Raw genomic sequence first — 26,920 nt, forward strand, 5'->3', positions numbered from 1 at the left:
CTACCCCAGACCAATTAAATCAGCATCTCTGGTGTGAAACCCAAGCAGGAAGTGAAGCAGATTTCAAGACTAGTATCACAGGTGAATTATCTACCCATTCATTCATTGAACAAATTAATACTTAGGCAGTGTATGGAGGGAAGAATAAGGTAGCGGTGGGTTAGAGACAAGTGTTGGAGAAGGGAAAAAAGACCTGATGCCATTTTTTAAGAATTGGCTTGCTGGATGCCATACCAAAACCAACTAATGTCACATAATCCTCTCATTGGTCCTGCAGGCAGGCATTAGAGATTAGGTAGTGGACACTCAGGCACAGTTGTGCAACTTGTGAGGTTGCAGGTCTCATGAGAGACAGAGTTCAGATTCAAACCCTGGTCTACTGTGGGAAGCCAGAAGTATACGCAAAGGACAACACAAAGGGAAAGTGATAAAATAATGCCAAAAACAGCATGGGAGAAAGACAGTGTTAACTCACATGTGCGCCCTGGGACCCCAGGAGGTTGTTCTGCACAATTTCAGCTGTGTATTGTTCTAATTCCTCCTGAATTTCAGAAGCAGAGGGATCAGCATTTTCTTCCAGAAACTGGAAAACAAAGAGAAAAACCACATTATCACGGTAATGTACACCTCTGATGAGCAGCACAGCTGGGACCAGCCTCTCCAAGGGTGGAAAAGATTCATTTGAAGGGAGAAAAAGAAACCATGGCTACTGTGTTGCACTTTCAAAAGAGTGAGACAACATATAGCTGTTAAAAAAAAATCAAACGAGGTCAGGCATGGCGGCTCACACCTGTAATCCCAGCACTTTGGGAGGCAGAGGCAGGTGGATCACTAGAGCTCAGGAGTTTGAGACCAGCCCGGGCAACATGGTAAAACTCCATCTCTACCAAAAATATAAAAAGTTAGCCAGATGTGGTGGCATCTACTTGTGGTCCCAACTAGTTGGTAGGCTGATGTGGGAAGATCGCTGGGAGGTGGATGTTGCAGTGAGCCAAGATCGTATCACTGCACTCTAGCCTAGGTGACAGAGCCAGACACCATCTCAAAAAAAAAAAAAAATAAATCCAATGAGAACATCCTACTTCCAATAATGGTGGGCTAGATTCCCCAGACCAAACCTAAGACTGCAAAGAACCAAGATAGGTTAAAATATTTTAAAAATCTTAACGCTCTGAAGAGCTGACAGGACAGTGAGGAATAAATAACCAGAGCAGACTAAAGGGGAACAAAGAATCTAGCGAGATGAAAGAGCATGCAGCCATGTGCATTTTTTGGGTCCCAATGTGGGGCTTTGGTGCTATGCTGAGGCAGGACATCACTTGGTGTACTCATGTGCCCCAGGGAATAAGCCCATGATGCTCCCCAGGAGCCCTGGCCTTGAGTGCATTTTCCAATGCAGCAATTTTGAACTTTTTATTCAGAAACCCTTAAATCATGTAGGAAACAGAAATGAAAGTCTTAACCTAAGCCGGGTACAGTGGTGCCTCTGCAGTCCTAGCTACTCCAGATGCTGAGATAGGGGCTCGCTCGAGCCCAGGTGTTTGAGGTTGCAGTGCGCTATGATTGTACCTGTGAATTGCCGCTGCACTCCAGTGCTTGCCTAAGCAACACAGTGAGATCCTGCCTTTAAAAAGAACAAATTTAAAAACCTAAAGCTTTTTTAGTATAAGGTTAGAAATCTAACAGGAAGCCATCGTTCTTCACCCCCCGACACATAAACACAGTAAGCTGGAACACAAAGGGCTGTACCCTCAGGAACTACCAGCCCTTGTACAATCACTCGGGCCATCCAGGGAGCTTGAAGCGTTGAACCTGGATAATGACAGTCCCAAGCTGGCAGTGGTGCCATGCACACAGCAGAAGCAATGAGAATCTTCTCTGGAGAAGGCAGCATCATCCTAGCCCTCAAATTATTCCCATAAATAATTTTTATTTTTACATTTATTTTTTATAATTATTAGAAAACTAAAGGTAGCATCTTGTTATGTTGCCCAGGCTGCTCTTTAACTCCTGGGCTTGAGCAATCCTCCCACCTCAGCCTCCCAAAGTGCTAGGATTACAGGCATTAACCACTGTGTCCAGCCCCAACAAAGAATTTTTAAAGGACAATGACAGACAAACTGTCAAAAATAAATACACAAGGGGACAGGGAAAGGAGGGAGGGTTTTTGGGGACATAAACAATATGCTGACATTGAACTAGACTGTAAGGGTGATGGTTACTTTGTATTGGACTGTACATACAATTAATGCATTTTTGTGTATATTTTACCAAAAAAAAAGATTAAGGTATAATAGTAGGCACCATGAATAATTTTATGCCAATAAATCTGAAACTTTAAATGAAATGAGGGAATTCCTAGAAACATATAACTTACTGTAAGCACTGGTTTAAGAAAATCCTTTCGGTCGGGCGCGGTGGCTCAAGCCTGTAATCCCAGCACTTTGGGAGGCCGAGACGGGTGGATCACGAGGTCAGGAGATCGAGACCATCCTGGCTAACACAGTGAAACCCCGTCTCCACTAAAAAATACAAAAAACTAGCCGGGCGAAGTGGCCGGCGCCTGTAGTCCCAGCTACTCGGGAGGCTGAGGCGGGAGAATGGCGTGAACCTGGGAGGCGGAGCTTGCAGTGAGCTGAGATCCGGCCACTGCACTCCAGCCTGGGCAACAGAGCAAGACTCTGTCTCAAAAAAAAAAAAAAAAAAGAAAATCCTTTCTTTCTCTTTCTCAATCTCTCTTTTGGACAAATGTGACCATGAGTTAACTTTTTAGCTCTGTTCCCTCGGAAACATAATAAAAGTAGAAACAGGCCAGGTACGGTGGCTCACGCCTGTAATCCCAGCACTTTGGGAGGCCAAGATAGGCAGATCACCTGAGGTCAGGAGTTCAAGACCAGCCTGGCCAACATGGTGAAACCCCATCTCTACTAAAAATACAAAAAATTAGCTGAGCATGATGGCACTTCCCTGTAGTCCCAGCTACTCAAGGAGGCTGAAGCAGGAGAATCGCTAGAGCCTGGGAGGCGGAGGTTGCAGTGAGCCAAGATTGCACCACTGCACTCCAGCCTGGGCAACAGAGCAAGACTCCGTCTCAAAAAATAAATAAATAAGAGTAGAAATGTCAGTTGTGTTATTAGGCAACACTACTGATGGTAAAAATGACCCCAATTGGTTAGGCTATATCTGGACTGGAAAGATCACAGCTCTGAGCTTCGCTGGGTCCTAGCTGAGCATATCCTAGGGTCCCTGGAGGCACAGCCCACGGAACTGTTAGAAACAATATTGATTCCTTTCTGGGAGATGGGGCTTCTAGGCCAGCGTGGCTCCCCTAGCCGCTGAAATGATCTCGTTCCTTTGCTTCTGAGTAGTCGTCAGTCATGTGGGGAGCCAAAGACAACTAGTCCCTGTGAGGACACCTAATGAAGAGAAATGTGTGGCACTGCCCTGCTGGCGTACTATGTCTCCTATCTCCTCCAGGGCATTTTAAAGAGAGAGAGAATTATCTACCTCGGCTGGGCACAGTGGCTCATGCCTGTAATCCCAGCACTTTGGGAGGCCAAGGTGGGTGGATCACTTGAGGCCAGGAGATCAAGACCAGCCTGGCCAACGTGGTGAAACCCTGTCTCTACTAAAAATACAAAAATTAGCTGGGCGTGGTAGCATACGCCTATAATCCCAGCTATTTGGGAAGCTGAGGCACCAGAATCACTTGATGCTGGGAGGCGGAGGCTGCAGTGAGCTACGACTGCGCGGCTGCACTCCAGCTTGGGCAACAGAGTGAGACTCTGTCTCGGAAAAAAAAAAGAATTATCTTACTTATTTTATGAGGCTGACATAATCTAGATACCCAAACCCAAAAAGACAATATGAGAAAGGAAATGTAAACCGATCTCACTCATGATTACAGAGGCAAAAATTCCAAGTATAATATTAAGAAATCAAATCCAACGACATATTAAAAAGGTAATATATCATAAACAATTTGGGTTTATCCCAGGAATCCCAGGTTAGTTTAACATTAGGAAAGGAATGGAGTCATTCACCATGTTAGCCGGTTTAAAAGGACCCAAATTATCTGAAAATTTCAGTATATATTGAAAAAGTATTTGATAAAATTTAATATTTAGCCACGACAGCAAAATAGGAATACAAAGGAGCTTCCTTAATCCGATTAAAAACTCAGTAAACACCACGCTTAATAGTGAAATGTTGAAAGGTTCCCTATTTTAAGGGTATAATTTATTTATATTTTGAAACAATCTCAAATATATAGAAAAACCGCAAGTATTTCCAGAAATCTATCTTTCTCGAGTCATTTGACAGTACACTGCTGATCTGATATACCATCAACCCCAAATACTTTGGTGAACATTTTCTAGAAACATGGACACTCACAAATATGACCATGATACAATCATCAAAAAATGGTAAATTAGCACTGATAAATTATTACCTTCTAATCCTGAAACACCATTCAAATTTTGCCAACTCTTTTAATAATACCCTTTACAGGCTGGGAGTGATTGCTCATGCCTGTAATCCCAGCACTCTGAGAGGCCGAGCCAGGTGGATCCCTTGAGGTCAGGAGTTCAAGACCAGCCTGGTCAATATGGCAAAACTCGTCTTGACTAAAAAAAATACAAAAATTAGCCAGGTGAGGTGGTACATGCCTGTAGTTCCAGCTACTCATGAGGATGAGATGGGAGATCGCTTGAACCCTGGAGGCAGAGGCTGCAGAGAGCCGAGATCATGCCACTGTACTCTAGCCTGGATGAGAGGGCCAGACTCTGTCTCAAAATAATAATACTAATGTCCTTTACAGCAAAGGACTAAAAGACTAGAGACTAAACGACTACTTTGTTTAGAATAGTTCCTTAGTCTTTAACTTTAGTCATTAACAGCTTTGAAGATTAAAGGCAAGTTTTATAGAATATCCCTCAATTGTGGCATGTCTGAAGTTTCGTCATGATCAGATCTGGCTTAACGTATCTTTGGCAGGAATATCCAGAAGCAATGTTGTGTTCTTCTCACTGCATCCTATAAGGGAGTGCATGATTTCAATCAGTACCATCAGGTATGTTTCACTTTGATCACCCGAGTAAGGGGGTGACTGCCAGGCTTCTTCTCCATTGTAAAGTTATTCTCCCTCTGACCTTTGTAATTAATAAAGACTATGTGTGTGTATACGGGGGAGGGCACTTTGAAGGTGAGTAAGTAGCCTGTTACTTAAACCTTCAGTCACTCAATTCATTTTTTCATTTATATCAACATAAAAGTAGGTTCATGGATTCCTACTTCATTCGATGGGTTATAATCATTCAGTATCTTCGTTTATTATATGCTCGAACTGTCCTAGATTTGGCCAGAGTGGGCCCTTCACACAGTCTTCTGTGTTCTTTGGACATGTCCCATTGTTTTTGGGCACATACTTCCTTTCTGGCATGTGATATTCCAGACTGGTCTTGTACTTTCGCTGTCCCAGCTCTAGATCAGCTATTTCTCCAAGAAGCTTTTTTAGTGGAGAATGGTATTTAGAAAACAAGAAGAGGGTGCTAGGTGTGCCCATTACTATCACTCCCCCGAGCCCTTCCAAGGACAGGGCCAGGGGAAAATACATGTGTACACACACACTTTACAACAGAACTTTTAATTCCATTTTAACAATACAGGATTAATTCTGTCTTCTCTCTTTCATATATTTGTAACTCTCTTTTCCGATAGTTAAAACCTGGCCCCCATTATCCTTAAGTACATATTCAATCAATTAAGAACTTATTCATCAACGTCTCTCTCTCCCTATATGTAACCACTCTCCCACCACTGCCGCCGTCATCCCCTCCTCTGTATGGAGCCCTCACCCAACTTGAGCTCAAGTTCCACATGAGTCCACCCTCCTTGTGGACCCCCTCCTTATCATATTTGGGCTCACACACCCCACGCTGGGCCACCCCGCATGGGTACCCTCTCACCTGATTTGGGCTCTCACACTCTAAGCTGTGTCTTTATCTCCAAATGAACATCCTCCTTACCCTACTCGAGCTCTGGTATTCCACACAGGGCTGCCCACACGTGCAGGGATCCCCTCTCACTCTGCTCTGGCTGAGTCCCCCCTGTGCAGGGACACCTTTCCCACGAAGCTTTGCTCACTCTCCTGGGGCTCAGACACCATATACTAGGCTGGGTCTCTTGTGGAATCCCAGCTTGCTCCGCCCACCTTATGTCTTCAACACTGAAGTATCCAAGAAGAGGGAGGAGAAGAGGAAAGGGGAACAACTTTTCTTTGTGACAAGAAATAAGACAAAGATACCAACTACCACTTCAACACAGTAATGTAGATCCTAGCCACCAAAAGAAAACATATAAGGATTGGAAAGGAACAAAAAAGCCAGTATTTGCAGATATGATTGTATTGAAAATCTAAAAATATCTACAGACAAACTGTCACAATTGATGAGACAATTTTGCCAGGTTGCTTCATATATAATCAATAACATTTTTATATGTCAACAAACAAAATGAAAATTCAAATAAGGTATTTTTAATAGCACCAGAAATTCTGATGTAAATATCAACTATGAAAAAAATATCTCTTTACAATAGAGATCTGGTCAACCCCACCTTATCCGATAGTAACCAGTCAGAGAAATTAGGCAAGAGAAAGAAAAGGCATCCAAACTGAAAAGAAGGATGTAAAAATGTCTCTGTTTACAGATAACATAATCTTATGTATAGAAAAACCTAGACTCTACCAAAAACCTCTTAGAACTCATAAACAAATTCAGTCAAGTTGCAGGATTAAAAAAAAATCAGTAGCATTTCTATACACAAACAATGAATTAGCTGAAAAAGAAATTAAGAAGGCAATCCCATTTATAATAGCTACCAAAAAAATACCTAGGAATAAATTTAACCAAGGATGTGAAAGACTCTTTTGGAAAACTGCAAAACACTGACGAAAGAAACTGGAGAGGGTACAAATGGAAAAACATCCTGTACTTATAGATTAGAATAATTAATACTGTTAAAATTACTACTCTACCCAAACCAATTTGTAGATTCAGTGCAATCCCTATCAAAATACCAATGACATTCTTTGCAGAAACAGAAAAACAAAAAATTGTAACATTTGTATGGAACCACAAAAGACCCTGAACAGCCAAAGCAATCTTGAGCAAAAAGAACAAAGCTAGAGGCATCACACTACCAGAATTCAAAATATACTACAAAGCTGTAGTAACCAAAACAGTAGGGTACTGGCATGAAAACAGAAACATAGGCCAATGAAAACAGAGAACCCAAAAATTAATTTACATATCTGCAGCCAACTGATTTTTGCAAAAAGTGCCAAGAATACACATTGGGGAAAAGGACAGTGCCTTTAATAAATGATACTGGGAAAATTGGATATCCATATGCAGAAGAATGAAACTAGATCTCCACCCCTCCCCTCTACAAAAATCAACTCAAAATTGATCAATGACCTAAATATAAGGTCTGGAAAAATATTTTATGAATCAGACCTCAAAGCACAGGCAACAAAAGCCAAAACAAACAAATGGGATTATATCAAACTAAAAAGCTTCCACACAGCAAAGTAGTCAGTCAATAAAAAGACAAGCTATGGAATAGGAGAAAATATTTGCAAACTATTCATCTTAGGGGCAGAGGCTTAATATTCAGAATATATAAGGAACCCAAACATCTCAACAGCAAAAAATCCCAAACAATTCAATTAAAAAATGGGCAAATCATCTCAACAAACATTTCTCAAAACACACACAAATGGCTAACAAATATATGAAAAAATGTTCAGTGTCACCAGTCACTGGGAAAACACAAATCAAAACCACAATAAGGTTTCATCTCATCCCAGTTAGGATGGCTATCCCCAAAAGACAAAAATATAACAAATGCTGGTGAGGATGTGGAGAAAAGGGAACTCTTATACACTGTTGGTGGGAATGTAAACTAGTATAGCCACTACAGGAAACATATGAGTGTTCCTCAATAAACTACAAATAGAACTACCATATGATCCAGCATCCCACTATTGGGCAATTATCCAAAAGAAAAGAAATTAGAATATCAAAGAGGCAGCACTATTCACAATAGCCAAGATATGGAACCAACCTATATGTCCAATAATAGATAAAGGGATAAAGCAAATGTGGTAACATATACACAATGGAATACTATTTAGCCATAATAAAGCATGAAATCCTGTCATTTGCAACAACATAGATGGAACTGGAGGACATCATGTGAAATAAGCCAGGAACAGAAAGTTAAACACTACATGTTCTTACTCATATGTGGAAGCCAAAAATAGTTGATCTCATAGAAGTAAAAGTAGAATAGAGAATACTAGAAGCTGAGAAGGGTAGGGAAAAGAGGGGAACAGGAGGAGATTTGTTAAAGGAGATAAAATTACAATTAGACAAGAGGAATAAATTCTAGTGTTCTACCCCATTATAGGATGACCATAGCTAACAATAACATAGTTTCAAACAGCTAGAAGGAGAATATTGCATGTTCGCAACACAAAGAAATAATAAATGTTTGAGGTGATAGATATGCTAATTATCCTGATCTGATCACTATACATTGTCTGTATCACACCATCATTATGTACCCCATAAAATATGTATAAATATTATGTGTTAATAGAAAAAAAGACCGGCCGGGCACGGTGGCTCAAGCCTGTAATCCCAGCACTTTGGGAGGCCGAGATGGGAGGATCACGAGGTCAGGAGATCGAGACCATCCTGGCTAACCTGGTGAAACCCCGTCTCTACTAAAAAAATACAAAAAACTAGCCGGGCGAGGTGGCGGGCGCCTGTAGTCCCAGCTACTCGGGAAGCTGAGGCAGGAGAATGGCGTAAACCCGGGAGGCGGAGCTTGCAGTGAGCTGAGATCCAGCCACTGCACTCCAGCCTGGGCAACAGAGCAAGACTCCGTCTCAAAAAAAAAAAAAAAAAGACCAAAAAACCAAACACAAAAAGTAAACAAAGTAAGCATTACCAATAGGTGAACAACCTGATATCATAGGCCTCCTAAAATGATGCAATACAAAGTACCCTGTATCAAGTAGGTTGTATTCTTGCCAAAAAGTGAATCTAATTACAGGAAATAATCAGACAATGTAAAATGTAAGAAATCCTATCAGACAACTGGCCTTGAGCCTCCAAAAAAGTCAGTATCATGAAAAAGAATTCTCTACATTACAATGTTCTACTTTAAGACCAATCAAAGAAATGTAACCATCAAAAGCAATGTCTTTTGATTGAATAAACCTTGACTGAATCCTCGGTCCAGAAAATCAGAAAAAAGCTCATAAATGGATTAAATGGTATTTCACTATTGTTTCTATTAACATTCCTTTTATTATTCTTATAGCTTCCTGTTTTCACACTCAGCTATTGGTATCCAGTTATAAGATATAAAGATCAAACGTTCTGGTGACTATCGGCATGGTAACTAGGACAATATACAAGCATCTCTAGTTCTCCACCACTTCGCGTTTCCTGATTTCTGTGACCACCACTACCCACCTACCCTGTTCAGAATTCTCTCAAGCTCGTAGACTGCTTGTAGGGCCCCAACTTCCAGAACCCTTAGCTGGCAGAGTAAGAGGTGAATCACGGCCCGGGGACAAGTCAGCATGTGGCAGTTTAAACAAGAGCCCCGAAGCAGCAGGTACAGCTTCTGAAGAGGGAATAAAAACGAACAGGATATTAGAAAGAGACACAGTAGTCATGGTGATTTTCAGTATACTCACAAGTTTCTCCATGTAGTCAGTCTATTCCTTTAAAAACTCTACTTCAGCCTACATGCTTAGAAAGGTCTTTGTTATCTTAAGAACCAGATAAATATTCCCCTCTATTTTCTTTTAAGGTTTTATTTTAATCCATTTAGATTTGAAATTTACTTTGGGCGTATGACCTGAGGTAGAGAAATATCTTTATTTTATTCCAAGATTTAATTAAGACCCTTCTTGGCCAGGTGCGGTGGCTCACGCCCGTAATCCCAGCATTTTGGGAGGCCAAGGCGGGCGGATCGATCGCTTGAGGCCAGGAGTTTGAGACCAGCCTGGCCAACATGGTGAACCTGTCTCTTGTAATTTTTGTAAAAATTTTGTAAAAATACAAAAATTAGCTGGGCGTGGTGGCATGTGCCTGTAATCCCAGCTACTTGGGAGGCTGAGGCACAAGAATCACTTGAATCCGGGAGGCAGGGGTTACAATGAGCCAAGACCGTGCCACTGCACTCCAGCCTGGGAGACAGAATGAAACACTGTCTTAAAAACAAAAACAAAAAAAGACACTTCTCTTTAACATGATTAACAGACAAAAATCATGTCCATGTATACCAACATATGTGTAGCTTAAAAAAAAAAAGTCCTGCAAGTGAGGTTCGCTGAAATAAAAAGCTGAAAATGTACAAGCATGACTCTACACAGAAGCTTAATTCTGACCTCACTGTTGGGCTTTCTGGGGCTTTGCTTCTCCTGCCACCACCCAAGAGCCTATAGAGACACCTGAAAGACTCAGGGAGGCCTTGAGAACACTGAAGCTCTATTACCAGGCAGGTGCCACTGAGATTTCTGAAGAGCACAAAGCCCCTGAAACAAAAGGTATAGGGAATGAATCTGAACCCTCCCTGGCCCTCCACGTGAATGGAATCAGGCTGTGGCTCTACTCAACTGGAAGCAAACTGATATTCATTTATTTAGGGACACAGGGTAAGTTGAAGTTATTGTATTTGGCTCAAAGTTTCAAAATCTCATTCTACAGAATGCTTTCATTGGAGTGTCTGGGGCTTAACGTCCTTAGACCACTCTTGTGGGAGAGAGGCAGAACTCATAAATCCCACCAGCAGCCCTGAGACCCACACAACTGAGGCAGCACTTACATCGAAGAGGAGAGGGTTATACACCGTGAGTGGGAGCTCAATGTGGCCCAGGTGCCCGGAGCAGTTGTTGAAGTCCTGCACGCAGGTGGAGCACACCTCTTTGGAATCTGCAGGACCCAAAGCTAAATCGTACAGGCCATTTGCCGATGGGTTCCCCAGGCTGTCCAGGTACCGAGGGTTCGTAATGGATTTAACACTTAATTTCCTAAGGGGATAAAAAAGACCAAGAGGAAAGCTAAGGTTACCAACCTCTTTGATATTTCCTTTCCAACACAAAACTATAGTTAAGTGATGATTTAATGCCTGCTTGATTGCTCTGGAGGGCACAATCTCTGTCTGCCTTGCTCACCAGTGGACCCCAACACAAAGTGCAGAGTTGGTACCCAACAGTTAATAAACACATATGTGCTAAATGAATGAGTGGTAACATCTTAAAAACAGATTTAGAACAAAACTTGCACTAAGTATATTGATAAACTGTTTATAAAAACGAGTTAAGCATCTACTATACACTGACTGCTTCACAGGCAGCATTATTTCGTCTTTTTTTTTTTTAAACAAGGTCTCACTCTTGTTGCCCAGGCTGGAGTGCACTGGTGCAACCTTGACTCACTGCAGCCTCGAACTCCTGGGCTCCAGTGATCCTCCCACCTCAGCCTCCCGAGTAGCTGGGACCACAGACAAGTGCCACTATGCCCAACTAATTTTTCGATTAATATTTTTTTTGTAGAGACAGGATTTCGCCATGTTACCCGGGCTGGTCTTGAATTCCTGAGCTCTACAGATCTGCCTGCCTCAGCCTCCCAAAGTGCTGGGATTACAGCAGTGAGCCACCATGCCTGGCCGCATTATTTAGTTTGATCTTAATCCTCTGAAATGGTCATCACTACATGTACTTTTCAGGGGACGAAACCAAGGCTCAGGGAATTTAGGTGATTGAATCCAGGTGACACAAACAGAATGTGGGGGAGGCAGGATATGGAATAGACTTAACTCCAAAGCCTACGTAGTTCAATGAAGGGAATGTGATGCAACAATCCCTGTATGCAGAAATAGTAAATTTGACAACATTAAACACATATAGTCAAACCTTAAAAAAGGTTTTATCACATTTTACGTTTGGTTTGAAAGGTGCTCCCATAGGACACAACTATGTTTAGTAAGCTAACTTTGCTTTTACAACTTTCTCCTTTCTGATTTAGAAAATAAAGACAAAGAAACCATCCCAATCTCACAGGCTAGAGGAAATCTGAAGGTTGAAAGGAGAGTCCCCTAATGATGTAAACGCTCCCTTTAATAAAGCACAAAAATAGTGTCAAGTTTTCATGAGTGGTGACATGGTCTGAGTGTAAAACGATGTTAGTCTATCAGGAATTAAGCTGCTCAGATCTAGAAGATTCTATGTGGCATGGCCAGTGTCACTAAGGGTCAAGGCGACATGGAGGCAGATCTGCTGTTGTGGCTGTTGTCTATATGGTCACCTTGCTGCCAGTAAGCTAATTTCATGAGAAACTTGATCTAACTCAAAAGTTGTGTGTGTGGTCTCTTCCCACAAACCTAGAGTCCGCCTGCAACCTTGAACTGGGTAACATTGAACAAATTACTTACCTTTTGTTCTTTAATCTTAACTTTTGAAACTGTAATAAAATATATATATATATTCATCATCTTAACTGTTTCAATTAGTACAGTTCAGTGGTATTAAGTACATTTGCATTATGCTGCCATTACCATTCTCCATCTGCAGAACCCTTTTTCATGTTGTAAAACTGAAACCCTGTACCCGTTATACAATAATTATTCATCTCCTCTGCTACCATCATTTTACTTTCTGTTTTGATTAATCTGACTGCTCTAAGTACCTTACATTAAGTGGAATCACACTGTACTTGTCCTTTTGTGACTGGCTTATTTCGCCTAGCACAATGCCCTCAAGGTTCATCCATGTTATAGGATGTTTCAGAACTTTTTTCCTTTTTTTTATGGCTGAACAATATCCCATTGCATGTACATACCACATTTTGTCTATCAACCCATCCATTGATAAGACACTAGGGTAGTATCCACTTTTTCACTATTGTGAATAACGCTGCTATGAACATAGGTATACAAATATCTCTTTGAGACCCTACTTTCAATTCTTTGGATATGTATCCAGAGGTAGAATTGCTGGATCACATGGTAATTTTGTCTTTAATATTTTGAGAATCCACCCCCACTGTTTTCCATAGTGGTTGCACCATTTTACATTCCCACTAATGGTGTACAAAAAGGTTCCACTTTCTCCACACCCTTGTCAACACACACTACTTTGTTTTTTTGATAGTAGCACCCTACTGGATTGGAGGAGCTTTTTATTTGCGTTTCCCTAATAATTCGTGATGTTAAACATCTTTTCACATGCTCACTGGCCATCTGTATGTTTTCTTTGGAAAAATGTCTATTTAAGTCCTTTGTCCATTTTAAAATTGAATTTGTTATTGTTGTTGTTGAGTAGTAGGAGTTCCTTTTATGTTCTAGATAACAATCTCTCATCAGATACATAATTTACAAGTATTTTCTCCCATTCCATGGGTTGCCCTTTCACTCTGTTGACTGTGTCCTTTGATAACTACCTAATTTTTTTCTCACCTGAAGTCTGGGCATCGCAGCAGCTCTATGAGGATGATTAGAAGATAACACATAGAAAATACAGTGTCTGGAACAAAGTTCCTCTCTTTTTGTTGGGTAGAGGAGAAAGTCCCTCCCACCACTACAGGAGTGGGATGAAGAGTAGGGGCAACCAGCAAGGATTCCACCGGAGAGAGCAGAGTTTGAGATCAATAGACTTAGGTTTGAAGAAGACCTTTGCCACTTCCTAGAGAGACATTTTGTTCTCTGGGCCTGAATTTTTTACTGGAGGTGCCACCACAAATGGGTGTTGTTAAGAACTGAGAATGGGTGTCGTTAAGGACTGAAAGTGCCAAGCACTGAGCAGCTAGCTCCTCCATCCATCTATTCTTACACTCAACAAATACCCACTGAGTGCTTACTATGTGCCAGATAGCATAAAGTGCCAAGGACACAGACAAGAACCGCTATGCTTAAGGGCCTTACATTCTATTGGAGGAAGAGGAACAGACACAAAATAAATGTATATTCTGTTACATGGCAGGAAATGCTATGACGAAAAATAATACAGGGAAAGGGAAGAGCGGAGTAGTCAAGTGGTCCTAGAAGCCCACTAAGGAGGTACTTGGGCAAAGGCTGAAGGAGTTGAGGGAGCAGGCCATACAGTCACCTGGGCAGAGGGTTTTAAAGGAGGAAGAAGCAGGGAGTGCAACGGTCCTGAGGTGGATGTGTGCCCGTGGTGCTCTGGATGCAACAAGTAGGTCAGGGTAGCCGGAAGAGGTGAGATCAGAGAGGTAACAGGAGACTGAAATGGCCCCTGCAGGCCATTTTTAACTCAACCCTAAACCAGTTTGAAAACTCCAGTTATCTTTTTAAAAATTCAGGAAACTTAAAACACTTTTGCTTTTGGATGAAATTGTATCCACTTATGGCGGTGATGATATAACTGGAATTTCTGGGCTAGCACACTGTTACCAATGACACCAGAGCTCAGGAGTTTATTCATCCATTTATTCAGACTTGAGGATAAAAGACAAGAGTGGCATATATAAGAAGCTCAAGAGTAGTGGAGGAAGACAAATATACGTAAGCACAAAAAGTGACTAAAGCACCATGACAGACACACTGTAACATGTGCAAAATGACCTCAGAAAATGAGGGAGGTGAACTGAGCTTTCAGGTGTGTGTGTTGGGTAGGGGACAGAGGGAAGTACCTCCTTTTGGCTAAAAGGACACTGCAGGCAGAGGGAATAGCTTAAAAAAAGACCCAGATGTTGAAATATGAATGGCAGTTTCTGGAATATGCAAGTAGTTTAATAGGGCTGGAGAAGGGATGATGTTATAGCTAAAATCTGCATTGGACTGAACATGGGAGACTTTGCAGGCTATGCTAAGAAAATGTCCTTTATCTGAGGGAAATGGAGAACCTTTGGAGGGTTTTAAGGGTAACAGTAGCATGACTACATTTGCACTTTGCAAGAATAATTTTGACAGCAGTGTGGAGTATGCACTTGAGAGGTGTAAGGGGAAGGTGGAAGGAAAAGACAATTCAAACATGAGATAAGGGCCAGAGGGAACACAGTAACAATTGGGAGAAAAAGGAGAGTAAAGAACAAATAGACATGTAGGTGACACAAAGTGAGAGCCCAATAAATAAGTTAGATGTCAAGAGAGATCTAGAATTATTTTCCAGTTTCTAGTGACCGTCTTGCACTAGGTACACCATTTTGGAGGGGTAAGTTACCCCTCCCTTTGAAGAGGGGTGCATGTTGAATTTTTTTTGTTTTGTTTTGCTTTTTGTTTTTGTTTTTTGAGACAGTCTTGCTCTGTCGCCAGGCTGGAGTGCAGTGGCGCAATCTCGGCTCACTGCATCCTCCACCTCCTGGGTTCAAGCGATTCTCCTGCCTCAGCCTCCCAAGTAGCTGGGACTACAGGTGCCCGCCACCGCGCCCAGCTAATTTTTGTATTTTTAGTCGAGACGAAGTTTCACCATGTTGGCCAGGATGGTCTCGATCTCCCGATCTCGTGATCCGCCGGCCTCAGCCTCCCAAAGTGCTGGGATTACAGGCGTGAGCCACCGCGCCCGGCCATGTTGAGTTTTTGATATGCATTTAAGATCTCTGTGTGAAATTTAAGTAAAGATGTCCAGACAGCTGAACAAATGGGTCTGAAAATCAGGGAAAGAAATTTGCGTTGGGGATTTAAATTTGAGACTACAAACCATGAAAGTGGTGAGATTGTCAAGGGGCAATATTTACCATGAGGAAAACAACATTACCAGAACAGAATCTTGAAGAACATCAACATTTAAGGAGTAAAACGAAGTACAGACCTTGCTCACCAATGTGTCATTAACGCCTAGGTTGGTGCCTGGAAACAACTGGATGCTTAATAAACGTTTGTGGGGTTATAAGACTGATAGAGGAAGAGAGGGAGGTAGAAGTATTTGTCATAAAAATAGGAGAACTTGAAGACAAATAAGGTTCTGGAAGAAAGGAAAGTTTCAAGAGAGTGCATTGGAGAATGTCAAACGCTACCGTGATCAAAATGAGGACTAAAGAGAGTTCCCTTGATTTAACAACCAGACAGAGAATATAACGGGGTCCTAGCAAAGAGAAGTTAACTTGAAGGACAAACATTTTATAAACAAGAGGAAACTTACTACGTGCCTAATTAACCATGTCAGGTACATTATGGTTAATTCTACAAATGCTTGTTAACGAGGAGACTGGCAGACGACAACGCTGCAGACCCGGAACCTCCCCACCCTTACACTCCCCCTCTCCCAGCGCAAACTCTTTCCCCCAGCCCTACCGGACTCTAGGCAGTCCATGCCGGCCCAGGAACGTTCCCAGAACTACGACTCCCAGCAGGACAAGCGCCAGACAAGCCAGGACTCAGAGGATTGACTGGGCGCAAGGGCTTCTGGGAATCGTAGTTTAGGGCGCCGACCTCAAGAGCCAGGCTGGGCACGCTACCCGACCAACTCCTTACTTGAGCTCTTCAGCCGAATACATCCCGAAGGAAATGCCCTGCAGCCGCCGCCAGGGCATGTTCTTGGAGATCAACATCCTCCAGGTCCGTTTTGAATTCCAACACCCAGAGAGACGTTCCACTCACCACCTGACTATTCTTAATTCAGCCTCAAGCTCGGAGGCACCACGTGATTCAAAGTGCGCTTGCGCGCGGAAGAGGTCGCAGGAACGACATTTACTTGGATGAGATCACTTCTACATGGGGGGGAACAAATAGTTGTACGACTCTCTGCTCGCTCATTTATTTTGAAAACAATAAAAGATATATAAGACATCAAAATAATCATTTAAGAAAATTCCTCCGAGGCAAATGAGGTGTATAGAGCTTTTAGCTTCCGTGACAAAGTCTTTCAAACCATGAGCTTGTAACCTCCCATTTTATGTTTGCTTTCGTCTTCTTCCGCTTCAGCCAATAGCGGAGCTGTTCCCTGCTCCCCGCCCACTTCGCCCCACCTTCCTGAAGGTCGAGGCGGGCTTTCCCAACATGCTCTGCAGAAAAGTCAAAGATGGCGGCTGTAGCTGCTGTTCGCTGGCTGGGCCTCCGCAGCAGGCTTGGCCAGCCGCTGACAGGTCGGCGGGCGGGTCTGTGTGAACAGGCACGCAGCTGCAGGTAAGAGACACTTAGGGGTATCCGCGAAGACGACTGCAGAGTCACCTTAGTCCTATGTTTCCCAGCTTGCTGTGGGCGTAGGCACGATGAAGTGGTTTGCTCATGCGCGCCCTTGGGGCCGCGTGCCCTTAAGGCTAGGTACGCGGAGATGGCTCTTTGAAATAGGGTTCGCAACGCATTTATTCATTAGAGCAATACTTATTGGTTGCTTGCAGTATTCTGTAGTTACCACCCGCAAAGCTGGGTCCCTGCCCTCATGAAGCTTACGTTCCAGTGAGTGTGGCTATTAGCAACACTACCCCAAATTAAAAATTATCCGCCATTACTTATTTTAACCCAATCAGGAGGAGTGAGGAGAAAGTACAAAATCTTCCCACATAAAAGGCGATCTCTGGTCGCCACAGTGGGGTCTTTGGCTAAAGAAGTTATCACGTTTTCATAAAAGCAGAAAAGTCTAAAAGATCTCACCATGCCCTTTTGATCTGTGATTAGCTATAGCTTGGAACCTGTATGACCTATTTATGTAATATTTTTTTCACTCAGTACACACAGTGGCATTGTGGGAATATGAGAGGCAGTAATTTGTAGTGAAGACTTGCTGAAAGCCTAATTTTAGATTTAGTGTTTGCCATTCACTTAATTGGATGATAGTAGACAGATTTCCTCATCTGCAGACTGGAGTTGGTAATAACCATCCGAAAAGTTTGTGAGGTATAAGTGAGATATGTAATTTACAATTTTTTAAATATGTACTCTCCCTTAGTTCCCCTCAAGAAAGAAACCACTCCATCTGATATTGCAGAAGCCTTTGTGCTGCCATTCAATGTCAGTCCTTCTTTTCCTGGTAGCCCTCGTTAGCATTTTTCTACTCGTTTTCTTTGCTTGAAGCAGAATCTCTCCCTCAGCATCCGTTCTCAAAATAACCATGATCTCTGTTTTAAGGTCATGAGAAACAAATAGCGTGACTTGAAAGAGTTGATCTCTTTCTGAAATGTCCTTAGCTTAGAGGGGTATTCTTGTTTTAAAATGATACCTGAAACCAGATACTACTGGAGGAAGTATCTTTCTATGCAATCACATCTTGACAACTTTCCGAATGTTACCGGTGCCAAAAATTTCATATTGAACCTCTGAAAATAGAAAATATTAGCAATTCCAAGTCTGAATCAGGCTTTATGTATTTGGTACGTTCTTGATTGTTGAAGGAAGTGGAATGAAAAGCCATGGGTGATCTTCCCTATGTTGTAATTGCTTTAAGTGAGGTAGTCCTTTCTGATCAGGGCAGTAACTATTTAGAGGCAAGAGCTCACTAAATTGTTCTTTTTAATGTCATAGTGTTTTGATTCCTGAAGTTGAAATTCTTGCATTTCAAACCAGATTGTTCAAGGGCCATTACAAACTTTCCTCCCCCTGCCATTTATGTAATGAGATTGCTTGCTTCCAAAAATTTTGACTAGATGGGCATGGTGGCATATGCCTGTAGTCCTAGTTACTCAGGAGGCTGAAGCAGGAGGGTCACTTGAGCCCAGGAGTTTAAGGGTTCAGTGAGCTATAATTGCACCACTGCACTAAAGGCTGGGCAATGGAGCAAGACCCTGTCTCTAAAAAAAAAAAAACCGGTTTTGACAGTCTTGTCTATATCTTATATCCATTCGTTAATGATACCGAACATGCTGTACAGACTGTCTTCTCAGCATTCATTGACATGAGTTATCCAGTTTAATCCGTGATAATTGGAGAATTTGGGCTCAAAGTACACACAGGTGGAGGTGAGCTGGGTACTTCATTAAGGACTATTAGCTTTAAGGCTTTTGTTTTTTTGCAGATTTTATTCTGGTAGTGCATCCCTCTCAAAGGTTGAAGGAACTGATATAACAGGTATATTTTAAAATATGTTGAATTCTATTTTTATATCAACACGTTGGATTCCATTGTAGTACTAGGAAACTGAATCATGTTTTATTTTTTACATTAGGGATTGAAGAAGTAGTAATTCCAAAAAAGAAAACTTGGTAAGTATTCTATCAGTGTTCATTCAGCAAATGGTTGAGTGCTTACTATGAGAGAAACATAAGGGTTAAGTAAGGAGACAGTGATGGGAAGAGCAATAGGAGAGCATTCTTGAAGAGAGAGTAGCTGAGTGGGGAGAAGCTAGGAGTTTAAAGGACAAAAAATAGAAAGTTGGAGAATAGTGAGTGAATGAGCAATGAGATTTACTTAAAAGAACAATTGAAAGATATTTTGAATTAGTGTGGGTTAGTATTTACGTGGTTAATAATACATGGTTATACATGAACATCATCATTATAATTTTTTTAAAGGAAGTTCTCTCACATGGTTGGAAGAGCAGACAAAATTACTGTCTTTATTGTCTCTAATGTGGTAAAATAAAGTAAATGGTGTGGACAGCAAAATTTAGCTTTTTTATTCAGTGGATGTATCCTTGAACAAATTGCCTCATCTCATTTATTCAACATTTGTTGAATATGTAGGAACTAAAACTTCACAAAAGTGCTTGTTACAGTGTAGTACTATTGAACACATTTAATGGCCCCTTAAAAAGCTAGGTCTTAAAATTATGTGACCTAAAGACTCGGGTTCATTAAAAAGCCTTTTTAAAAAACTTTATTAATCTGAATTGTGTGATTATTTTAGGGAGCCAGGGAGACCAGTTATGTCAATGCATAGGTAACTGGGATCATAAAAGAAGTGCAAATTAAAACTTACCGGATTGGTAGAGAGAGGATTTGGAGAAATACGTTTGTTTGTGGGACAGTAAATTGGAACAGCTCTTTGGCAGGAAATTTGGCAGAATCAGAATTGGAAATGTGCATACCTTACTGGTTAGCCACTTTGGAGGAACATTTGCATATATACATGGACAAGACTGTTTATTACTTGGGAATAGTAACAGGTTGAAACAGCCTGAATGCCCATTGAAAAGTGAATGGATAATTTTAAAAGGTTATCATACAATAACTTTTTACATTGAAAGGAATTAGTTAGCTCTATATTTAATAACATGGATAATGCAGTCAAACTTACGTAGACACATGCAGAATGACAGTGTGTATACATTTTTTAGGGAGATGTATGTGTAAAAATACTTTAAAAGTTCTGGAAATACAAATACCAAATTCATCGTGGAGAGGGGTCACAAGATGACACCAGACAGTTTAGGTTAACCTGTAATGTTCTAGTTTATTTTTTTAAAATAATATATGATAACTTTTTTAAGTAACCCTTTTAAGAAAGTGAATTAGTGAGTAATCTGCCATCATTTTTTCACTGCCATTTGTTCAATGTGTTAGGAAAGTATGCTAACTTGCTAAGACTTAAATAGGCTAATGAAAGATCTGAGGGAATGCTGAGAGATGAGAGAATGTGTCGTCATCACACTTGCTGAAGTGACATAAATGTGACTTCTAAATGTGGAAAGAAAATCTTGTGGATATTATATACATCAGGGAATTAGTTTTGATGAAATATAAAATTTCCTGTACTTTTGTTTTTCTCAGATGACTTATAGTCTTAAAAATGTTATGTTAAACTTTATTTAGAAAAATACTCTTGGCATAATTCCCTTTTGGAAAGGAAACACATAAAATCTAACATAGGAGCAAAAATACATTTGAGATCGAATTATCTTGTCTGTCATTTATTCCAGTGAAGCCTTTTCTAATAGTTCAGTGAAGGTCTCTATTCAGAGGTGCAGTGGACAGCTGGCCTGCAATTCTTACCATAAGGTTATATGTGGTTGAGAGGTTCTAAACCAGGAGGGTGCATCAGAATTATCTGGGAATTCAGTAAGAATGTGTGTGACAGTCCTCCGTGGATCTTGGGAGGCTTTGATGCAATAGGTCCAGAATGAAGCCTATGGTTTATTCTTGTATAACTGAATCAAGAGCTACCAGTTAAGTTAGTAAAGGCAACAGTAGTCCTGAAAGCCGCAGTAAGAATCCATAGGAAAGTGGATAGAGTAAGTAGGCCAGATAGTTTTATGAGGGGAGGATGGAAATCACTAGCCCTGGGTTATGGCATTATCCACCAGGCCAGAGAGGACAGGCATAGCAAAGAGAGAACATGTACCAACTAGGGAAAAGAACTGGCAGTTTTCTTCATTTCTAATTTATTCTAGTGACCTTGTGACATACGAAGCAGCTTCAGATGAGATGTGCACTTTGTTACTGGCCAATACACTGAGAGTAGAATCACTTGTTCAGTTTGTGGCTGTGAAGAGCCCTGATGAGGATTAACTTGTGGTTCTTATTCTTAGGGATAAAGTAGCTGTTCTTCAGGCACTTGCATCCACAGTAAACAGGGTAAGTAGGATTTTAGTTTTTTTTTTTTAACCTAAAACTTGGCTAATAACATACTTTTTAACTTGGCTAATAACACATTTAAGACTCATACCTGTTCATTATTCAGAATTAAACTGTTGTGGATCTAGAAAGTTTCTTTAAAATTATCTAATCCAGCTGAGCCAGGTGGCTCATGAATGTAATCCCAACACTTTTGGAGGCGAAAGCAGGAAGATCACTTGACATCAGGAGTTCAAAACCAGTTTGGGCAACATAGCAAGACCCCCATCTGTTTTTTGTTCATGTGTGTGTTTGTTTTGAGACAGTTTCGCTCTTGTTGCTCATGCTGGAGTGCAATGGCATGATCTCGGCTCACCGCATCCTCCACCTCCCGGGTTCAAGCGATTCTTCTGTCTCAGCCTCCTGAGTAGCTGAGATTACAGGCATGTGCCACCACGCCCAGCTAATTTTGCATTTTTAGTAGAGACGGGGTTTCTCCATGTTGGTCAGACAGGTCTCGAACTCCAGACCTCAGGTGATCCGCCTGCTTTCGCCTCCCAAAGTGCTGGGATTACAGGTGTGAGCCACCGTGCCCAATTTTTTTCTTTTTCTTTTTTTTTAAGAGTGAAATTATTGGCTGGGTGCTGTGGCTCACACCTGTAATCCCATCACTAATCCCATCACTTTGGGAGACCAAGGCAGGTGGATTGCTTGAGGTCAGGAGTTGGAGACCAGCCCAGTGAACATGGTGAAACCCTGTCTCTACCAAAACAACAAAAACAAAAATTACGAGGCATGGTGGCGCCTGTAGTCCTAACTTCTCAGGAGGCTGAGGCAAGAGAATCTCTTGAACCCCAGAGGCAGAGGTTGCGGTGAGCCAAGGTCGTATCACTGCAGTCCAGCCTGGGTGAGTTAGTGAGACTCTGTCTCAAAAAAAAAAAGAAAAATTAAAATTATCAAATCCCTTCATTTGGCAAATGAGGAAGCTAAGGTTTTGAAAGTGGCCAGTGACTGGTTACGATGTTAAAGCCTTAATTAAAGGCTTAATTCCACATCTTTTACCTTGAAATGCAGTGTTTTTCTACCATACCAGTGATCTTTAATACCTGGAAGGGCTTGTTGAAATATATGTTCTTAGGAGATGATTTGGCTGTAGTATACCAACTTGGAGAAATAATGTACCTGTCATGCTGACAATCATGCAGTGATTAATAATCTGGGTCCTGGAGCCTACTGGTTTAATAGCCAAGCAACTAGCTTTATGATCTTAGGCAAGTTACTTTACCTCTTGATAACTTCTGTTTCCTAACTTATAAAATGTGGGGGTTTATTATAACACCAAACCTCAAGGTTGCAATGGGAATTATTAACAAATGAATTAAATATACATAAGAACATTTAGGACAGAGTCTGGGACAAAGGAAATGCTTGGTACACGGTATTTTGTTACTGCTACTATATTGTTGATTTCATTGACGTGAAGTTTGTTCTGTTGGCAACTCAAGAATAGAGTTTGTAGTCTGGTAGATACACTGAAACTTTGGTAAATGCATCAGAAATGGAACTTTCTGCTTGGTTGTAGTTTTTATTAACCGAAAACTTTTAATTTAATCTGTGGGGAAAAGTCTAAAATAATTAAGTCTTTTTTTCTGCCACAGTATCTGTATGGATAGTGATCCTCCTTAAGTTGATTATTACAAGTACACAGAATTGTTCTTCTATTGTAGATGTTAAACTACATCTAAAAATGGAACTACTAGGCAGGGCATAGTAGCTCACGCCTGTAATCCCAGCAGTTTGGGAGGTCAAAGCGGGTGGATCCTCTGAGCTTGGGACTTTAAGATCAGTGTGGGCAGCGTGGTTAAACCCTGTCTCTACAAAAAACACAAAAATTAGCTGAGCATGGTAGTATGGGCCTGTAGTCCCAGCTACTTGGGAGGCTGAGGTGAGGCTTACTTGATCCTGGGAGGTGGGGGTGGAAGTTGCGGTGAGCCAGGAGCTAGTAAAGATAGTGTCGGGGCTAATGTGCATTAGTATACCAGTTTCTGAAAAAGTACTTTACTACATCTCCCTACTTGCAAAGCATTGAGGTTTTCAGTAGCTCACTTATCCATAAATAGGCACCTGAAATGTAAACATAGATATGGACCTCTGAGATATTCTCAACATTTTAATGAGGATGGTCCAGGGCCACTTTCAAGTCAAAGAAGTTATAGAAATTAGGTGTAGAATTGTGACTTACCTGGCCCTTGAAATCCAAGAGTTATTCGTTTATCCATTCATTCAGCAACCATATATTGTGCCCTTATGATGCTTATCAAGCACTGTGCTGGATATAGAATTAGACACAGTTATTGTGTAGTTCTAGAGGGGAAGACTGAGGTAGCACTGAGAAGGGGTTACTTCGCTGAGACTGGGAATGGAATTCTTTTTTTTTTTTTTTAAGAGATGGAGTCTCCCTCTGTCACCGAGGCTGGAGTGCAGTGGCGCGTTCTCGGCTCACTGCAAGCTCTGCCTCCGAGGTTCACGTCATTCTCCTGCCTCAGCCTCCTGAGTAGCTGGGACTACAGGCGCCCACCATCAACGCCTGGCTAATTTTTGTATTTTTAGTAGAGACGGAGTTTCACTGTGTTAGCCAGGATAGGGGGAAAGGAATTCTAAGCAGACATTTTAGAAAAGACAGCAATGTGGAGAATGGGAAACCTTTCCACTTGAAAGTGTGATAAAGATCTTAACATATCCAAAACCAAACCCCTTTCCCTCCAAACATTCCTCATACATTTCTTTGCCATCTCATTGATGGCAGCTCCATTCTTAATAGCTGCTCAGGCCAAAATCCTGGGAATCATGTTAGCAAAGCCTTTGTTTATCCCTTCAAAAGATGTGTGAGGTCTCCGTGACCACTCCCAACTAAGAGTTAAGACAGCAAGAAGATACAAAGCAAAGTCAGCAAAGAGAAAGGGCTCATGGGATAAAGACCAAAAGAAATCAGTGACAAGTTTCCAAAAGACGTCTCCAGAAGATTCAACACAGGACATACTTAATTCCTCCATCAATGACTTGTGACAACACATGCGAAGTATCTACCAAAGCTTATTGGAGACCCAGTGCCAGAGTTGTTAGGGGAGGCTGGCCATGTAGACCAGGAAAGCAGATATTTGGCACAAAACACATTGTACAAACAGGTTAGGCACAGTGAACCATTGTTAGCAGTTTGGGAATGGTGGGAACCCTTCCAATATCCAGGTTCCCAGATGGCAGCCAAGGGCCAGCCTTGGAAGCAGACCTTTCTAAGGATAGTGGTTTCAGGCGTGTTAACTCTTTTCTGCACAATATCAAAATTTTAGATGCTTGATATCACCACCGATCACCTTGGTGATTGTTGTCTTACAAGTCTGGATTAATTGCAACAGTCTCTATTGTCTCCCACTTCAACTCCGTACAACTGGTCTCAGTTCAGCAGCTGTAGTGACCCTGGATCATATCACTCTTAAGAATTCAACATTGGCTTTCCGTTAGTATAATTAAAAACTGAAGTTCACCACAGGGCTGCTAAGGTGAGGCTCAAGGGAAAGGGGTTTTTGAAAGGGGTAGCAGAAAGCTAGGTCCAAAATAACATACTCCCTCCAGGCTCCAGGTATGAGCAGCTTTCCCTTGAGAGCTGCAGGGAAGCTTCCGTGCCCCCTCCCCAAGGAGTCCAGGTCAGTAAGACAGGGTTAAGGATATAGGATAAGTTTTTGTTTGTAATAAAGGCCCAAGTAAGGCACCCAGACACAGAAGAGAAGAATAGAGAAAGCAATTCTGGGGCATTTTTCAGTGGGGCCCCTGGTGGTATTGGAGAGTTGATTATGCTCAGGTTTAGGGAGCAATTTTAATGGGCAACAGGACGTGGGAGAAGCTGCTGCTGTTCATTCCTGAGGGGGTGCGGTGGTATCTTCCATTTGGAGGAGGGACTCTTGGTAAAGATGAGCGTGGGTAGTGACCTTGCTTTGGAGGAAATCCTATTCTGGGATTCTGCTGTTAGGACTAGTTAATTCAGATGATTCTTACCTAGAGTTTAAAACAGAAATAGTCCCCAGTGATAGCAAACTTAAATATTAAAATCAGCCATAGTGGGGGGAGGGTACAGCTTAAGCCATTGTTTGCTTTGCGTAATTAAAGGCAAGTCTTGTAGAGCTGGGAGTACAGTGCAGGTGTTTGTCTTTTTTCTCTATATACACATGTATATATGCCCTCATACATTTGCGCATGTAGGTTACATACATAATTAAAACTTACAGAATTTTTGTTACTCAGAACTCACAAGATCCTCTTAAAAGTTTAGCTGAAAAGACTTGTGGGCTGGATGCAGTGGCTCACATCTATAATCCTAGCCATTTGTAAGGCAGAGGTGAGAGAACTGCTTGAGACCAGGAGTTTGAGACCAGCGTGGGTGACACAGCAAGACACCCTCTCTACAAAAAAATTTTTAAAACCAGCTGTGGTAGCACACACCTGTAGCCCAGGCTACTTGGGAGGCTGAGGCAGGAGAATCCCTTGAGCCCAGGAGCTAAAAGTTACAGTGAGCTGTCTTCAAAATAAATGCAGAAATTGTATTATGTCTTTTCCACAGGATACCACAGCTATGCCTTATGCATTTCAAGATGATCCTTACCTTATACCAACATCCTCTTTGGAATCTGTGAGTATTTTCATATAATTTTCTAGTCTTTTATCTCTCTGGTTTGCGCACAACAGTACATAAATAATTTAGTTGTAAGAACCTGGGAAAGGTTTACAAATGCTGAGAAATTGATAGACTTTGTGAATCCTTTACTACTTTTTTCAAAAAGATGTACATATCGTCAACGGGGAGAGGATTTTTGGTTTTGGTTTCTAATACTTAGGGCTTTTTCACACTGGAGTGACCCACTCAGTTTAAATGACTTGCTTTTTATATATTTCAATCTCTGCGTAAGATGCTAACTGAAATTGTATCACAGTAGAAAAGGTGGGATATTCTATAATTTCTAATTGGGATTCTGTTTGTCGTTGCATTTTTTTTTTGTAAGGGAGGAGAAATTATTGCTGAAAGTGTAATGTAATCTTGCTTGAGTCTAAATTACATGTATTTAATCTTTTTCTTTATGTAGCATTTATTTTTACTGGCAAAGAAATCTGGGGAGAATGCAGCCAAGTTTGTTGTTAATTCATACCCCAAATATTTTCAGAAGGACATAGCTGAACCTCATATACCGGTAAGGACAGGTAGTTACATTATTTACATAATACTATTTTAAATGTAAATTAAACCAGGCTTTCATACCTAATATTTAAGTAGCCATTTGAATACCCTCAATATTTGGATGATAAGCCTTTTAAAATGTGGAGTTAGCTTTGATCACAACACTAACCTTTTAAAATTCTTTCTGTATTTTTTTGCTCTTCATCTTAATATTTTCCCTGTTTGATTT

The 26,920-nt window shown here is 41.3% G+C and overlaps 2 protein-coding genes across 5 annotated transcripts in view; one reads left to right on the forward strand and one right to left on the reverse strand.

Annotated features, from left to right (window-relative positions):
- The window catches only part of POLR1A (RNA polymerase I subunit A), an 83,273-nt gene extending 66,308 nt beyond the window's left edge, over positions 1-16,965 (reverse strand). Inside the window, exons 1-4 of one of the 2 annotated variants that reach the window (XM_003908920.5) lie at positions 16,516-16,965; positions 10,912-11,116; positions 9,556-9,705; positions 476-583 (exon numbers count right to left, since the gene is read on the reverse strand). In XM_003908920.5, coding sequence (XP_003908969.2) covers positions 476-583; positions 9,556-9,705; positions 10,912-11,116; positions 16,516-16,592 — 540 coding nt within the window. In that variant the 5' untranslated portion in view covers positions 16,593-16,965. Of the gene's footprint in view, positions 1-475; positions 584-9,555; positions 9,706-10,911; positions 11,117-16,335; positions 16,466-16,515 lie in introns of those variants that run through there. The other variant, XM_009184583.4, reaches the window with a different exon arrangement.
- Positions 16,966-17,001: 36 nt separating this feature from the next.
- PTCD3 (pentatricopeptide repeat domain 3) overlaps positions 17,002-26,920 on the forward strand; it is a 31,225-nt gene continuing 21,306 nt past the window's right edge. For 2 of the 3 annotated variants that reach the window (XR_002516770.2, XM_003908921.4), the window contains exons 1-6: positions 17,002-17,166; positions 18,992-19,044; positions 19,142-19,178; positions 21,443-21,488; positions 26,080-26,148; positions 26,600-26,704. Coding sequence is in view for 2 of the 3 variants with exons in the window: in XM_003908921.4 (XP_003908970.2) it covers positions 17,063-17,166; positions 18,992-19,044; positions 19,142-19,178; positions 21,443-21,488; positions 26,080-26,148; positions 26,600-26,704 (414 nt within the window). In the remaining variant the exon portion in view is untranslated. The remainder of the gene's footprint in view (positions 17,167-18,991; positions 19,045-19,141; positions 19,179-21,442; positions 21,489-26,079; positions 26,149-26,599; positions 26,705-26,920) is intronic. The other variant, XM_009184584.4, reaches the window with a different exon arrangement.

This window comes from Papio anubis, chromosome 14, assembly GCF_008728515.1.
Source record: "Papio anubis isolate 15944 chromosome 14, Panubis1.0, whole genome shotgun sequence".
Classification (NCBI taxonomy): domain Eukaryota; kingdom Metazoa; phylum Chordata; class Mammalia; order Primates; family Cercopithecidae; genus Papio; species Papio anubis.